General features: G+C 47.1%; 1 protein-coding gene across 20 annotated transcripts in view; it reads left to right on the plus strand.

The window, feature by feature from the left end:
- Positions 1 to 16997, plus strand: part of LOC108392751 (protocadherin gamma-C4) — a 153965-nt gene that overhangs the window by 67708 nt on the left and 69260 nt on the right. For 2 of the 20 annotated variants that reach the window (XM_037016277.2, XM_037016274.2), the window contains exon 1: positions 13574 to 16953. The exons of 12 other annotated variants lie outside the window; for them this stretch is intronic. In XM_037016277.2, coding sequence (XP_036872172.2) covers positions 14524 to 16953 — 2430 coding nt within the window. In that variant the 5' untranslated portion in view covers positions 13574 to 14523. 6 more of the 20 variants (XM_037016270.2, XM_037016281.2, XM_037016280.2 and 3 more) reach the window with 6 other exon arrangements.

Consider the following 16997-nt stretch of genomic DNA (forward strand, 5'->3'; position numbering starts at 1 on the left):
TTATGTTCTATTACAGTTGGCTTTCTTTGTAAGGTTTGGCTTTAAGGTAGGATAAGTAGCTTTAATGTATTTCTACTGAAGCTTTCACTAGGCCTAATTTCTCCTCTATTATGTATAGGTTTCATTTATTGGTTCCATCGCAGACTTAATTTTCAGTTTCTCATAGTAAATAATCTAGGGTCAGTGGAAACCTTTCTCATAGGTCTCTTCTCATTATGGAACATTGACTGAGGCCCTTTGGGTGGGGTTACTTGATTGGTTATCCAGGTTCAGGACTAATTATTAGTGCTGTTTTTCCATTCCTGAAATACATTATTATTGTTATTGCCAATGGCCCCATTGTGATCCTCTTACTCAAAAGATTTCTACAGCCAATACTAATTTTGATAGTGTAAATTAATGATAAAAACAAATGCATTCCACTTGGAGAAACTACTGAAATCCCTGATTCACTGCTTTCTGCTCTTCTGTTTCTATGACAGGACAACATTCCTTTGAGGAGATGTTTTTCAGATCACATGTTGTAGAGGTCATAATGCATTTAAAGGCCATTTCTGAGGAAGAATCAAACTCCACTTATCCATTTCCAAACCCCAAGTAAAGCATTTTTATTCTTCTGATGTTAAAGGTTCAAAATCCTTTGTTCTCATGTCCTCAGAGGTTTTAGTTTCCCAGTGCTATGATGTCAGGTTATTAATAGTTTGAAACTCCTCTTTGCTATAGTTTATACTTGCCCAAGAGGGGTTATTGGGACTGAACACTCTGAGAGGATAAAACAAAGGAAATGACAGTTATTCTGCAATGGCTATTTATGGCTCAATTGTCCAAAATTTGAAGCCAGAAATACATGTGGGTATAGAATATGGTTTCGGAAAATATTCCCAGAAACTCTGAGGGAGATACTAAACATATTTTACTGGCTTTTATCTGTAAGCTGGAGATTAATACATTGTTTTACTTTAAACAATTAATTATTGTAAACAAGTAATAAGTGACTCCAACAGACCTTGAAAATAAGTTTTAAATTGGCTCAAAATCCTATTCTAAACACGCTGAATATATGGGCTAATGTCTGGAAATCCATTATGACATACAGACATTATAATTATTTCAAACACTTTATTCCTAAACTAGTGGGGGAAAAGTAAAACATCCCACAGGGTCATATTTTTAACCATGTATTAGGAAAACTGTCAATTGACATTTCTGTACTGGGGACTAATCTTTAATACTTAGTATTTATAAATATCAAAATATGTGTTAATTTGGAAAAAAGGTATAATATTGATATTGATGAAGACTTGGCAGCTACTATTCTCTACCATAAAAATGTCACTTGCTTTTGAAAACAGAACACAACGCTCACAGAGTGAATGACCGGGTAAAGTGTGGAAAATGCTGAATTACAGTTTTCTTAAACTAGGTAAGACATTTGTATTGGTAACACATTATATGACACAATAGGCTTAAAGATAAAATTCTTGCTCATCTTAATGTCTTATCTTAAAAGAAGAGTTAATTATTTTGGACTTGCTTCAAAATAACGAGGGAGTGCAATATATATTAAATAAAGATGGCCTTGAGTTGATAATTCTTGCATTTAGGTGATGATGGGTATATGAAAATTCAATGATAACATTGCATAGTTTCATATAAGTTTGAAATTTTCCATAATAAATTTCCTAAAAATACTAAGCATATAGACACACTCTATAATACCGTGGTAAAACTAAATTTGGGGGCTGTTATATAACTGCATTTTTAAAGAATAATTTATATAAATTGTATTTTAATAAATTCTGGAGATAAATTGAATTCGAAAATGTCAGACTGCGATACCTCATGGAGCCTCTGAGCGCCGCTGTCGGCCAGTGCAGGTCAAACGCGGACGCCCGGGATTCCGCAGCCTCTAGCCTGGGATTTCCTGGGCAGCCACCAACACAGGGAGAAGGAAGCTCGCTCACACACCGGGGCTCCCCGCCGGCCAGAGTGCCCAGCATACACGGATTCCCAGTTCCGCCTGTCTTGGGCCGAATGCTCTTCCAGTAACACTGTGGATTGCAATTTCTTCGGCTTTCCGGAAAGACTGGGATCCAGCTAGAACTAGAGCGCGCAATGGGAGGAAGCTGCGCGCAGAGGCGCCCGGCCGGCCGGCGGCAGGTAACACTTCCCTTTCTGCTGCCTTTGTTCTACCCCGCGCTCTGCGAGCCGATCCGCTACTCGATTCCCGAGGAGCTGGCCAAGGGCTCGGTGGTGGGGAACCTCGCTAAAGATCTAGGGCTCAGCGTCCTGGATGTTTCGGAGCGGAAGCTGCGAGTTAGCGCTGAGAAGCTGCTTTTTAGCGTAGATGCGGAGAGCGGGGACTTACTTGTGAAGGACCGAATAGACCGTGAGCAGATATGCAAAGAGAGAAGAAGTTGTGAGTTGCAGTTGGAAGCGGTGGTGGAAAATCCATTAAATATTTTTCACATCATCGTGGTTGTTGAGGATATTAATGACCATCCCCCTCAATTCGATAAAAAGGAAATACATTTAGAAATTTTTGAATCTGTGTCCGTAGGGGCACGTATATCCCTTGATCCTGCCACTGACCCTGATATAAACATGAACTCAGTTAAAGATTATCAGATAAGTCCAAACACTTATTTTTCATTAATGGTTAGAGTTAATTCCGATGGTGGCAAATACCCAGAGTTATCTTTGGAGAAAGCCCTAGACCGGGAAGAGCAGCGGTCTCATCACTTGATACTGACTGCCTTGGATGGAGGGACCCCAACGCGAAGTGCCTCTGTTGGAATAGAAATCTTTGTCAGGGACACCAATGATAACCCCCCGATGTTCAGCAAAGATGAATATAGAGTCAGTGTTAGTGAAAAGCTGCCCCCCGGGTCCTCGGTGTTGCAGGTGACAGCCAGCGACCAGGACGAGGGAGTCAATGCCGAAATCAACTACCACTTCAGGAGTACTGCTCAGAGTACAAGGTACATGTTCTCATTGGATGAGAAGAGTGGTATCATTAAGAATAACCAATCATTGGATTTTGAAGATACAGAAAGATACACCATGGAAGTAGAGGCAAAGGACGGAGGTGGTCTCTCTACCCAGTGTAAAGTAATTATAGAAGTTCTAGACGAAAACGACAACAGCCCGGAGATAATCATCACTACTCTGTCTGACCAGATTGTGGAGGATTCCCATCCAGGAATGGTTGTGGCTCTCTTCAAAACACGGGATCAGGATTCCAGGGAAAATGGGGAAGTCACGTGTGATTTAAACAGAGATGTTCCATTTAAGATTCATTCTTCTTCTAACAATTACTACAAGTTAGTAACAGACGGGCCCCTGGACCGGGAACAGACCCCGGAGTACAACGTCACCATCACAGCCACCGACAGGGGCAAGCCGCCCCTCTCCTCCAGCGCCACCATCACCCTGCACGTCACCGACGTCAACGACAACGCGCCGGTTTTCCAGCAGGCCTCCTACGTGGTCCACGTGGCAGAGAACAACCCGCCCGGCGCCTCCATCGCGCAAGTCAGCGCCTCCGACCCCGACCTGGGGCCCAACGGCCACGTCTCCTACTCCATCGTGGCCAGCGACCTGGAGCCGCGGGCGCTGTGGTCCTACGTGTCGGTGAGCGCGCAGAGCGGCGCGGTGTTCGCGCAGCGCGCCTTCGACCACGAGCAGCTGCGCGCCTTCGAGCTGACGCTGCAGGCCCGCGACCAGGGCTCGCCCGCGCTCGGCGCCAACGTGAGCCTGCGCGTGCTGGTGGGCGACCGCAACGACAACGCGCCGAGGGTGCTGTACCCGGCGCTGGGGCCCGACGGCTCGGCGCTCTTCGACACGGTGCCGCGCGCCGCGCAGCCCGGCTACCTGGTCACCAAGGTGGTGGCGGTGGACGCCGACTCGGGACACAACGCCTGGCTGTCCTACCACGTGCTGCAGGCCAGCGAGCCCGGCCTCTTCAGCCTGGGGCTGCGCACGGGCGAGGTGCGCACGGCGCGCGCCTTGAGCGACAGGGACGCGGCCAGACAGCGCCTGCTGGTCGCTGTGCGCGATGGGGGACAGCCTCCCCTCTCGGCCACCGCCACGCTGCACCTGGTCTTCGCAGACAGCCTCCAAGACGTGCTGCCGGATCTTAGCGACGGCCCCGCGCCCTCTGACCCCCAGGCTGAGCTGCAGTTTTACCTGGTGGTGGCCTTGGCCTTGATCTCGGTGCTCTTCCTCCTCGCGGTGATTCTGGCCGTTGCCCTGCGCCTGCGACAGTCGTCCAGCCCCGGTGCTTGGGGCTGCCTTCAGCCGGGTCTGTGTGTCAAGTCTGGACCTGTGGCTCCCCCCAACTACAGCGAAGGGACTTTGCCTTATTCCTACGACTTGTGCGTTGCCCATACTGGAAAGACAGAGTTTAATTTCCTAAGATGTAACGAGCCCTTTCATTCCACTAAAGACATAGTTTGCGGTAATTCTCCTGGGGCTTTAATTCCACTACAGGATGGGAATAATTTGACTTCACATCCTGAGATCCTAACACCGGTGAGTTGCATTTTCATGTCTTATGTAATATTCTACTTATTCCTCATATTTTAGGTGTATTACTTCATATATATATATGTATATATAATATCTGGAAAAATCCATAGCTAATCACCACCTTGTTTTGTCAATGTCACTTTGCTGATTATATTTTTCAAGACTTACTTGGTTCGGAAGTTGCTCTGTAATTCAGAAAGTATGTCATTTAATTGGAGATATCTTCTCAAGCTCAGATAAGTATAACAGAGGGAATGTGGTCTTGGCTTCTTAGCAAATAAACAATAACCTAACTATTCAAATTCACTAAGATTTAAGATTAATTTTCTACTTCTTATTTATGTTGTTTTTTTAAGTTTAATAATATTCAGGCACTCATTAAATACCAAAACAGCTACATATTTCAAGGAAACATTAATTACAACTAACCTTCATAGGTGCATTTAGTTAGCTTTATTTATTTAAAAAAATTTTCAAGTTGGTAGCATTTGAGGAAAGAAGGTAAGTAGATGCATGAATCCCTGAAATTGTATACATAGTTACAGATGTATGCATTTTTCTTAGGAGTTAAAACTCTGTTTCCATTACCAAGGTCTCTATGATCCCCCAAAGTTAATGCTAACTGCCCAAAGGAATTTTAGTCTTCAGCCTTTGGTTTTCGGGCTCTCTTCTCATATATACTTATCCTTTTTTGAGCTCAAATTGTACTCCTTCCAATCTTTTTTCCTCTACATTTCAAGACAAAGAATTTCCAAGAAGGCAAATGAAATGTTATTGTCTTTTGCACCCAGTGTCTGTCTCTAATTGTTTGATACATTTTTAAAGACAAAAGATAAAATCTCTGAACTGTTCCATGCTTGAAGTCATCAGAACACACACACTTCTGAAAAGCTTGTCTCTGCATGAAAGAAGTGAACGTCTAAACTTTTCATTTTTGAGAGAGGTTGATGGGCACATACAGATGAGGGTGTGAAAACCACTTTACTTTGGGCTTCCAGACAAAAATGCCAAAAGATTTTTGTATTGGCATCCATGCTCTTATGAAAACAGGTAATTTGATATAAACACTTATCTAATAAACTATATATATCCCTATTTATAACTTTATTTTTTAATTGCAGCACTTGAAATTCTTGTACATATTTCTTTTCCCATTACAACACAGACATGTTCCTTTTAGTTTGTGATTAACTGCTCAATTCATTTAAATAGGTCAAATAGACTTCTAACAATATGTACATATAATAAAAATACATTTTCCAAAAAAAATTATTGAGGCTTAATAAAACTATTTTATAAAAGAAATTTTGAAAATCTCTTACACAGCCTTAATGTTAAACAAATTTAACTATTTAGTTAAACCTAAAATAGAAAAGATTCTAAGTGATTTACATGGAGTACATCTCATATCGGCTCTATAGAAATGTCTACTAAACATAATTGGAACATTTAAATCAAAATTCAAATAAAATTGTAAGACTTCTAAATATAGCTATAAGTTCATAGGCAATAAAATAAGCATTACTTACCTTTTAAAGTAGATACATCTCTACTGGGAAAATAAGTGTTGCAAATATATTATTTAACCACATACTTTCATTTAATATTTTCTAGTATATTCATTTCACTTACCAAACCCACTAAGAAACCTACAAATAGTAGCTGATTGAAAGATATCGGTGGAGAAACTAAAGACGTATTTAAAATAAACTACGCAACAAAGAGTAGCGTTTGTTTTCTACTGCATACACAGTGCGTGCAGTAACTTCTGAGGACTCTGAGCGCCGCTGTTCACCTACGAGGAGAGAAATGCAGCCAGCGCTCAATCCGGATTCCCAGGGCTTCAACTACACAAAGCTCCTCAATTCCTAGGACTGCCAGCAAAACTCATTTCAGAATTTAAGGTGCGGCTGACTGGCTACAGAGACTCCCTGCAGAGAAAGGAAAAGGAACAGGTCGAAACAACCCACTTGCCCAGTGAGGATTTGGCGAGAATCAATTTCGTGACCAGACAACAATGGCCGCTCAAAGGAATCGCTCCGATCAAAGAGCGCTGGTCCTGCTCTGCCTTTTCCTGGGTGTGCCCTGGGAGGCCGAGGCCCGGCAGATCCGCTATTCCGTTCCTGAGGAGTTAGACAAGGGCTCCTTCGTGGGCAACATCGCCCAGGACTTGGGTTTGGAGCCCCGGGAGCTGGCGGAGCGCGGAGTGCGCATCGTCTCCCGAGGTAGGACGCAGCTCTTTGCCCTGAACGCGCGGAGCGGCAGCCTGGTCACCGCGGGCAGGATAGACCGGGAGGAGCTCTGCGCTCAGAGCGCGCGGTGCCTGGTGAGTTTTAACATTCTTGTGGAAGATAGGGTTAAGCTTTTTGGGATAGAAATAGAAATCACTGATATCAATGATAATGCCCCAAAATTCCAAGCAGAAAATGTAGACGTAAAAATTAATGAAAATGTCGCTCCAGGAATGCGTTTTCCTCTCCCGGAAGCTGTTGATCCGGATGTGGGCGCGAACTCCCTGCAGAGCTACCAGCTCAGCCCCAATAAGCACTTCTCCCTGGCAGTTCAGAGCCGTGCCAACGGCATCAGGGTCCCGGAGCTGGTGCTGGAGCACGGCCTGGATCGGGAGGAAGAGGCTCTGCACCACCTGGTCCTCACTGCCTCCGATGGCGGTGACCCTCTCCGATCTGGCACTGTCCTCATCAGTGTGACTGTCTTTGATGCAAATGACAACGCGCCGGTCTTCACCTTGCCGGAATACCGAGTGAGTGTCCCAGAGAACTTGCCTGTGGGCACACAGCTCCTGACAGTCACCGCCACGGATAGGGATGAAGGAGCTAATGGAGAAGTGACATATTCATTCCGAAAATTACCTGACACACAATTGTCGAAATTCCAACTGAACAAAAATACTGGGGAAATAAAAATATCAGAAAATCTAGATTATGAAGAAACAGATTTCTATGAAATAGAAATACAAGCAGAAGATGGAGGAGCATATCTTGCAACTGCAAAAGTGTTAATTACTGTAGAAGATGTGAATGACAACAGTCCAGAGGTGACCATCACGTCTCTGTTTAGTCCTTTGACAGAAGATTCACCTCTGGGGACTGTTATAGCCCTTTTAAACGTACATGATCTAGACTCTGGGCAGAACGGACAGGTAACCTGTTCCATATCAAGGAATCTACCATTTAAGTTAGAAAAGTCCATTGACAGTTATTATAGATTGGTGACACAGAGGGCCCTTGACAGAGAACAGATATCCTCTTACAATATCACAGTAACAGCCACAGACGGAGGAAGTCCACCCCTATCAACTGAAACTCACTTCACCTTGCAAGTGGCAGATATCAATGACAACCCACCCACCTTCTCTCATATTTCCTACTCTACCTATATCCCAGAGAACAACCCCAGGGGTGCCTCCATCTTCTCTGTGACTGCCCTAGACCCAGACAGCAAAATGAATGCTCAGGTTATTTATTCCCTAGCTGAAGACAATGTCCAGGGGGTACCTCTATCGGCCTACATCTCCATCAACTCTGACACAGGAGTTCTGTATGCACTGCGATCCTTTGACTATGAGCAGTTTCGGGATCTGCAGGTGCAGGTGACAGCCACCGACAGTGGGGACCCACCACTCAGCAGCAACGTGTCCGTGAACCTGTTCATTCTCGACCAGAACGACAACATCCCCGAAATCCTGTACCCCGCCCTCCCCACCGACGGGTCCACAGGCGTGGAGCTGGCACCCCGCTCCGCAGAGCCCGGCTACCTGGTGACCAAGGTGGTGGCGGTGGACAGAGACTCGGGCCAGAACGCCTGGCTGTCCTACCGCCTGCTCAAGGCCAGCGAGCCAGGGCTCTTCGCGGTGGGGCTGCACACGGGCGAGGTGCGCACAGCGCGGGCCCTGCTGGACAGAGACGCGCTCAAGCAGAGCCTGGTGGTGGCGGTCCAGGACCACGGCCAGCCCCCTCTCTCGGCCACCGTCACGCTCACGGTGGCCGTGGCCGACAGCATCCCAGACGTCCTGGCCGACCTGGACAGCATGAAGGCCCCGGCCGACCCGGACGCCTCTGGCCTCACGCTGTACCTGGTGGTGGCGGTGGCCGCGGTCTCCTGCGTCTTCCTCGCCTTTGTCATCGTTCTGCTGGCCCTCAGGCTGAGGCGCTGGCACGCGTCGCGTCTGCTGCCGGCCGTGGGCGGCGGGCTGGTGGGCGTGGGGGCCTCGCCCTTTGTGGGCGTGGACGGGGTGCGGGCTTTCCTGCAGACCTATTCCCACGAGGTGTCCCTCACTGCGGACTCGCGGGAGAGTCACGTGATCTTCCCCCAGCCCAACTATGCGGACACGCTCATCAGCCACGAGAGCTGCGAGAGAAAGGATCCCTTGTCTCTCTTAGATGATTCGAAGTTTCCTATAGAAGATACCCCTTTGGTTCCTGTGAGTTCTACTTTTAGTCTTTTAATTTTGCTTAAAAATTATCATTGCTTCTATTTTTAGTTTGCAGCGCGATGATATAAATTTTCAATACTTATTTTGCCACTTTTCTCTGTTTCTGTGACATTTGCTTCTTGCTAAAACAAGTAGAATGTGATGGCTAAGGCTAGTGTGCTTTTACTTTCTGGTTAATAGTCACCTAAACCCAATGAAGGCCTTTTGTCATAAAGCTATTACGATTAGCTTTGCAGAGTTTAATATTTTATAGTTTTGTTGAGTACAATACTAACAATTCCTAAGAGAGGAATTCCATACAGAACTGCCTGTCAATTTGTGTACTTTTGGCCATATGTTAAAAATCCTTGCAGCTTAGACAACCCTAAGCTCTGTTTTGAAGGCAGGTCTGGTAAAAACAGGTAAATGTCAGAAACAAATGAATTAGCCTCACTGGAAACACAACCCAAACATAAGGCCACTCAATGTTGTTCTTCCCAAGGAGGATAATACACAGTTGTGGTTATATTTTTCAGACTATACTTTGTATCTATAGTTATAATTGAATATACTTGCTAGACATTAAAATTTTTCCTTCATATTCCACTAACAAATTCATAACAATTTGTGCTTAAATTTTTTAAGTATAATCATACCTGGTAACACTGCGGCATCCTTTTTTGCTTGTGATTCTAATTTCAAACTGTTACATGGAAGACAGCTTTTTAATTTGACTTTCCTTGCTCAATAGCAAGTATAGAGGGCCTCTAAAAGGTTAAGTTAAGCAAATTTTAGGCTCTGCTTTCTCTGGTTTGTTGTTAAATTCTCCAATCTCTAAGGTGGAAAAATGTATAGATTGGGGAGACAAATAAATTTGTACATGTTCCCAAGAAAGGAATATGTACCAAGGGCATTTCATGTAGCTCCTTAATTAGCGGAAGGAAAATCCACCTGAAACTCTGATATTAAGAGTCAATAAACAAAGTCCAGAAAGAAATGTCATTTCTTCAGGAGATTCAACTATAAGCAGAGAAGTACACAAAATTATTCTAAACGAATGATCAGTGGAGTTATTGATGAGCCCACTTAGTTCAGTGAAGATAGTGATGCATTTGGTTTGATCTCTTACTTTTAATTCATTACTAATATTCTACTAAACTAATATGGTAGCATAAAGAGTGGCCTAATGCATCTCAAAATACTTAGAAGACCAAATTTTTTCCCCCATGTTATTCAGCCTTTGTTCAATAATGTGTCTGTGGAAGGAGAGCATACCCGTTAGGGTCATAGTAATTGGCTTTTAAATAACTGAAATTGTTATTTAAAATTTCTATCCAAGATAGTCAAAATTATTGTGCATCCACCTTAAGTAATTTTATTATCTTTAAAAATACAGTTTTTAAAAACTACTTATTTGACATGGCAGCTCTTGTAAGCAAATGTTGTTAAATATAATTATTTAAAAGCAGTATGAGGATTCCCTGGAAAACTGTAATGAAGATGGTAATGGTTGCATTCTAGTCCTAAATTTGGGAGGATAGGTTAATACTTTGTAGCCAAATGTAAAGTAGGATTGAAGACAAGGTTTTTTTGTTTTGTTTTGTTTTTCGCTTATCTTTGGTATTTCCCTTTATGGATAATTGCTCTTAAAAGAAACAACAGTGATTGCCTCAGGATGGAAGAACTGGAAAGTAGTGGGCCATGGGATAGGAGACCTATTTTGCACTCTATATTCTTTTATGCCTTTATTCAAAATCTATATAAAATTTTAACATGAAAACACATGATAGTCTTCACCATGTGAAAAATATATTTCATGATGACAACGGAATCACTAAGGAATAAGACTGACGTGTTTTAGCAGTTACCATCTGGAATTGTTTTAAAAAATCCCCTGAATTCAAGAGAAAAACTAGAATACAATTCCTCGTGGGGCCTCTGGGCGCCGCTGTCGGCCAGTGCAGGGCAAACGCGGACGCCAGGGATTCCTCATAGCCTGAGATTTCCTGGGCAGGGGAAGGAAGCTCGCTCACACACCGGGGCTCCCCGCCGGCCAGAGTGCCCAGCATACACGGATTCACAGTTCTGCCTGTCTTGGGCCGAATGCTCTTCCAGTAACACTGTGGATTGCAATTTCTTCGGCTTTCCGGAAAGACTGGGATCCAGCTAGAACTAGAGCGCGCAATGGGAGGGAGCTGCGCGCAGAGGCGCCCGGCCGGCCGGCGGCAGGTAATACTTCCCTTTCTGCTGCCTTTGTTCTACCCCGCGCTCTGCGAGCCGATCCGCTACTCGATTCCCGAGGAGCTGGCCAAGGGCTCGGTGGTGGGGAACCTCGCTAAAGATCTAGGGCTCAGCGTCCTGGATGTTTCGGAGCGGAAGCTGCGAGTTAGCGCTGAGAAGCTGCTTTTTAGCGTAGATGCGGAGAGCGGGGACTTACTTGTGAAGGACCGAATAGACCGTGAGCAGATATGCAAAGAGAGAAGAAGTTGTGAGTTGCAGTTGGAAGCGGTGGTGGAAAATCCATTAAATATTTTTCACATCATCGTGGTTGTTGAGGATATTAATGACCACCCCCCTCAATTCGATAAAGATGACATAAACTTAGAAATCAGTGAATCTGTCAACCTGGGCATGGGTACAATTCTTCAGTCTGCAAAAGATCCCGATATCAGTACGAATTCATTGAGCAAATACCAACTAAGTCCTAACGAGTACTTCTCATTGGTGGTGAAAGACAACCTTGACGGTGGCAAATACCCAGAACTGGTACTGAAGAAGACCCTGGACAGAGAAACGCAGAGCAGTCACCACTTGGTTCTGACAGCGTTAGATAGTGGGGATCCGCCACGTAGCGGCACCGCTCACATCAGAATCCTGGTGGTGGATGCCAATGATAATCCTCCTGTGTTCAGCCAAGACGTGTACAGGGTCACTCTCAGGGAAGATGTGCCCCCAGGCACCTCCGTGCTCAGGGTGAGCGCCACTGACCAAGACGAAGGCGTCAATGCGGACATCACCTACTCATTCCTTCGTGTGACTGACAGAATCCAGCACCCATTCTTTCTGGATTCTGCCACAGGAAACATTATAACTCATCAACCCTTGGATTTTGAAGAAATAGAAAGATACACCATGGATGTAGAAGCAAAGGACCGAGGATCCCTCTCCACCCAGTGTAAAGTAATTATAGAAGTTCTAGACGAAAACGACAACAGCCCGGAGATAATCATCACTACTCTGTCTGACCAGATTGTGGAGGATTCCCATCCAGGAATGGTTGTGGCTCTCTTCAAAACACGGGATCAGGATTCCAGGGAAAATGGGGAAGTCACGTGTGATTTAAACAGAGATGTTCCATTTAAGATTCATTCTTCTTCTAACAATTACTACAAGTTAGTAACAGACGGGCCCCTGGACCGGGAACAGACCCCGGAGTACAACGTCACCATCACAGCCACCGACAGGGGCAAGCCGCCCCTCTCCTCCAGCGCCACCATCACCCTGCACATCACCGACGTCAACGACAACGCGCCGGTTTTCCAGCAGGCCTCCTACGTGGTCCACGTGGCAGAGAACAACCCGCCCGGCGCCTCCATCGCGCAAGTCAGCGCCTCCGACCCCGACCTGGGGCCCAACGGCCACGTCTCCTACTCCATCGTGGCCAGCGACCTGGAGCCGCGGGCGCTGTGGTCCTACGTGTCGGTGAGCGCGCAGAGCGGCGCGGTGTTCGCGCAGCGCGCCTTCGACCACGAGCAGCTGCGCGCCTTCGAGCTGACGCTGCAGGCCCGCGACCAGGGCTCGCCCGCGCTCGGCGCCAACGTGAGCCTGCGCGTGCTGGTGGGCGACCGCAACGACAACGCGCCGAGGGTGCTGTACCCGGCGCTGGGGCCCGACGGCTCGGCGCTCTTCGACACGGTGCCGCGCGCCGCGCAGCCCGGCTACCTGGTCACCAAGGTGGTGGCGGTGGACGCCGACTCGGGACACAACGCCTGGCTGTCCTACCACGTGCTGCAGGCCAGCGAGCCCGGCCTCTTCAGCCTGGGGCTGCGCACGGGCGAGGTGCGCACGGCGCGCGCCTTGGGCGACAGGGACGCGGCCAGACAGCGCCTGCTGGTCGCTGTGCGCGATGGGGGACAGCCTCCCCTCTCGGCCACCGCCACGCTGCACCTGGTCTTCGCAGACAGCCTCCACGAGGCGCTGCCGGATCTTAGCGACGGCCCCGCTCCCGCTGACCCCCAGGCTGAGCTGCAGTTTTACCTGGTGTTGGCCTTGGCCTTGATCTCGGTGCTCTTCCTCCTCGCGGTGATTCTGGCCGTTGCCCTGCGCCTGCGACACTCTTCTAGCCCCGCCGCTGGGGGCTGCTTTGGGTCTGTTCTCTGTTCCAAGTCTCCACCCGAGATTCCCTCAAACTACAGTCAGGGAACATTGCCCTATGCCTATAATTTGTGTATGTCTGGGGATCAAACTAATGCAGATTTAAATTTTCTCACATCTGTTGGTTATTGTCAAGCTACAGAAGATGTTCTCAACAAAGATAGTTCTTCAGTGTTATTGGCTAGCATTTTAACTCCTAGCGTTGAAGCAGATAAGACGACTTTTCAACAGGTAAGTTTTTAAAATACTGCTTTTCATATTCCAATATGCCATTACATTCCGATGTAGCTCTGTTATTTCAAGACTCTATATTCAAACTCTTGATAAAGTTACTAAAATAAAGCCAGGTCAAACGTGTGAGTATCACTATTAAGGCTAAGTTTGCAATGCTTCACTCCTACTATTCAAATGCATCTTATAGTAAAATATATAGAGAAATCTTGGGTAAATTTTTCATGAAATAGAATACCTTTTAGTCAAGGATATGGACTATAGTTATATTTTTATATAATGGTATTTTAAAAGACAACCCAAATGCCATGCAAATTTTCTCAAACGTTTCATCTTTATTTTACTCAATAAATAAATTGGTAAGAATTTTAGTTAAGCATCTTATCTGATAATTTTGTTGGAACCGTGCTAGTTTCACATCCATAAATGCTGTTCTCTTCCATAGTTAAAAATCAGTAGGCACCGAATCTAAACTGCAGGTTTTCAGACACAATAATATTTGAAAACTTTTGTTTTAATTAAGCAAGCCCTTTTAATAATTACTCCTTTAATAAGTGCCCTTGGTAAGCCTCTAGCATCATATTATGTAACTCCTTATTGTCTGCAACGTTAAGTTTTACACATACGTGTAATTCCCGAACAGATGAGTGTAATAACTTCTGAAAGAGGCACATTAGTTGGGTTTTTCTTACTCGCTGCAATAATAAAATTGGACTCTAGGCGCCGCTGTTCACTAATCAGGGAATGGAAAGCTGCGCACTTCAGAGTCCCTCCCTCCGCCTCTACAGCAGAGCAGCGCGAGGACACTCACAGATCCTGATGCTGGAAACTTAAGAGTACTTTTCTTCGATCTCTAACATGTTTTGGATGCAATCGGCCCGGAACTTCGTGGGTACATAAACTGATTTAGAACAGAACGGCTTGAGAAATCGCGGAATACAGGCTCAGCCACTGCCATGGCATATCGGCTCCTGCGCCTGGACTGCCGCGGGCTGGTCCTGTTTTACATTTTCCTGGGGACGCTGCGGGAGTCTGGGGCCGGGCAGATCCGGTACTCGGTTCCTGAAGAGACAGACAAAGGCTTCTTCGTGGGCAATATTTCCAAGGACTTGGGGCTGGAACCGTGGGAACTGGCGGAACGCCGAGTCCGCATCATCTCTAGAGGAAAAACGCAGCTTTTCGCTCTGAATCAGCGAAGTGGCAGTTTGATCACCGCAGGCAGAATAGACCGGGAGGAGCTCTGTGACACAGTGTCTTCCTGTTTTTTAAATATGGAAGTACTCGTGGAAGATACCCTGAAGATTTACGGATTGGAGGTAGAAATACTGGATATTAATGATAATGCCCCCAGCTTCCAGGAGGAGGAGGTAGAGATAAAAGTCAGTGAGCATGTAACTCCGGGATGGCGGTTTCCCCTTCCTAAAGCTAGGGACCCAGATGTGGGAGTGAACTCCCTCCAGCGCTACCAGCTCAACCCTAACAGTTACTTTTCCTTGCAAATGCGAGGAGGAGCAGATGGAGCTAAGAATCCGGAGCTAGTGCTGGAGGGGAGCCTGGACCGGGAGAAGGAGGCTGCTCACCGTCTCCTCCTCACTGCCATAGATGGAGGCGATCCCATCCGCCAGGGTGCTGTTCCCATTCGCGTGGTGGTTCTCGACGTAAATGACCATATCCCAAAGTTTACACAGCCTGTATATGGAGTGAGTGTCCCAGAAAACCTCAGCTCTGGGACTCGGGTGCTCGTGGTAAAAGCAACGGATCCCGATGAAGGACTCAATGGGGAAGTTGCATATTCTTTCCGAAACATGGAAAGCAAAGCTTCTGAAATATTCCAATTGGATTCTCGAACTGGAGAAGTCTTAATACAGGGGTCTTTGGATTTTGAGAAATGTAGATTCTATGAGATGGAAATTCAAAGCCAAGATGGTGGAGGTCTCTCAACCACTGCTAAGATCTTAATCACAGTTCTGGATGTGAATGATAATGTTCCAGAAATAACTATCACATCTTCTACTAATTCAGTGCCAGAAAATTCTCCTCCAGGCACAGTAATTGCTCTTCTAAATGTGCAAGATCAAGACTCTGGAGAAAATGGCCAAGTCTCCTGTTTTATTCCTAACGATCTGCCTTTTAAATTAGAAAAGACTTATGGAAATTATTATAAGCTGTTAACCAACAGAGTGTTGGACAGAGAGCAGGTCCAGAGCTACAATGTAACACTGACAGCCACTGATCAGGGAAGTCCTCCCTTGTCTGCAGAAACTCACATTGCATTGAATGTAGCAGATGATAACGATAACCCACCCACTTTTGCTCACTCCTCTTACTCTGCTTATATTCGTGAAAACAATCCCAGAGGAGCCTCCTTCTTCTCAGTGACTGCACTTGACCTGGACAGCAAAGAGAATGCACAGGTCACTTACTCCCTGGCTGAGGACACCATCCAGGGAGTACCTCTATCCTCCTATATCTCCATCAACTCTAATAGTGGAGTCCTGCATGCACTGCACTCCTTCGACTATGAACAGTTCCATGACCTGCAGCTGTGGGTAACCGCACTGGACAGTGGGGACCCTCCACTCAGCAGCAACGTGTCCCTGAGCCTGTTCATTCTGGACCAGAACGACAACGCCCCAGAGATCCTGTACCCCACCCTCCCCACCGACGGGTCCACAGGCGTGGAGCTGGCACCCCGCTCCGCAGAGCCCGGCTACCTGGTGACCAAGGTGGTGGCGGTGGACAGAGACTCGGGCCAGAACGCCTGGCTGTCCTACCGCCTGCTCAAGGCCAGCGAGCCAGGGCTCTTCGCGGTGGGGCTGCACACGGGCGAGGTGCGCACAGCGCGGGCCCTGCTGGACAGAGACGCGCTCAAGCAGAGCCTGGTGGTGGCGGTCCAGGACCACGGCCAGCCCCCTCTCTCGGCCACCGTCACGCTCACGGTGGCCGTGGCCGACAGCATCCCAGACGTCCTGGCCGACCTGGACAGCATGAAGGCCCCGGCCGACCCGGACGCGTCTGGCCTCACGCTGTACCTGGTGGTGGCAGTGGCCGCGGTCTCCTGCGTCTTCCTCGCCTTTGTCATCGTGCTGCTGGCCCTCAGGCTGAGGCGCTGGCACGCGTCGCGTCTGCTGCCGGCCGTGGGCGGCGGGCTGGTGGGCGTGGGGGCCTCGCCCTTTGTGGGCGTGGACGGGGTGCGGGCTTTCCTACAGACCTATTCGCACGAGGTGTCCCTCACTGCGGACTCGCGGGAGAGTCACGTGATCTTCCCCCAGCCCAACTACGCGGACACACTCGTCAGCCAGGAGAGCTGTGGGAAAAGCGAGCCTCTCTTAATAGCTGAAGATTCAGCTACTGATTTAAGCAAATGTGACCCTAGGAGTAATCAGGTGAGATTTAGTTCCTGCCTTCTAATTTCTGGTGTCTCTGCACA

Source organism: Manis javanica, chromosome 14, assembly GCF_040802235.1.
Source record: "Manis javanica isolate MJ-LG chromosome 14, MJ_LKY, whole genome shotgun sequence".
In the NCBI taxonomy this organism is placed as follows: domain Eukaryota; kingdom Metazoa; phylum Chordata; class Mammalia; order Pholidota; family Manidae; genus Manis; species Manis javanica.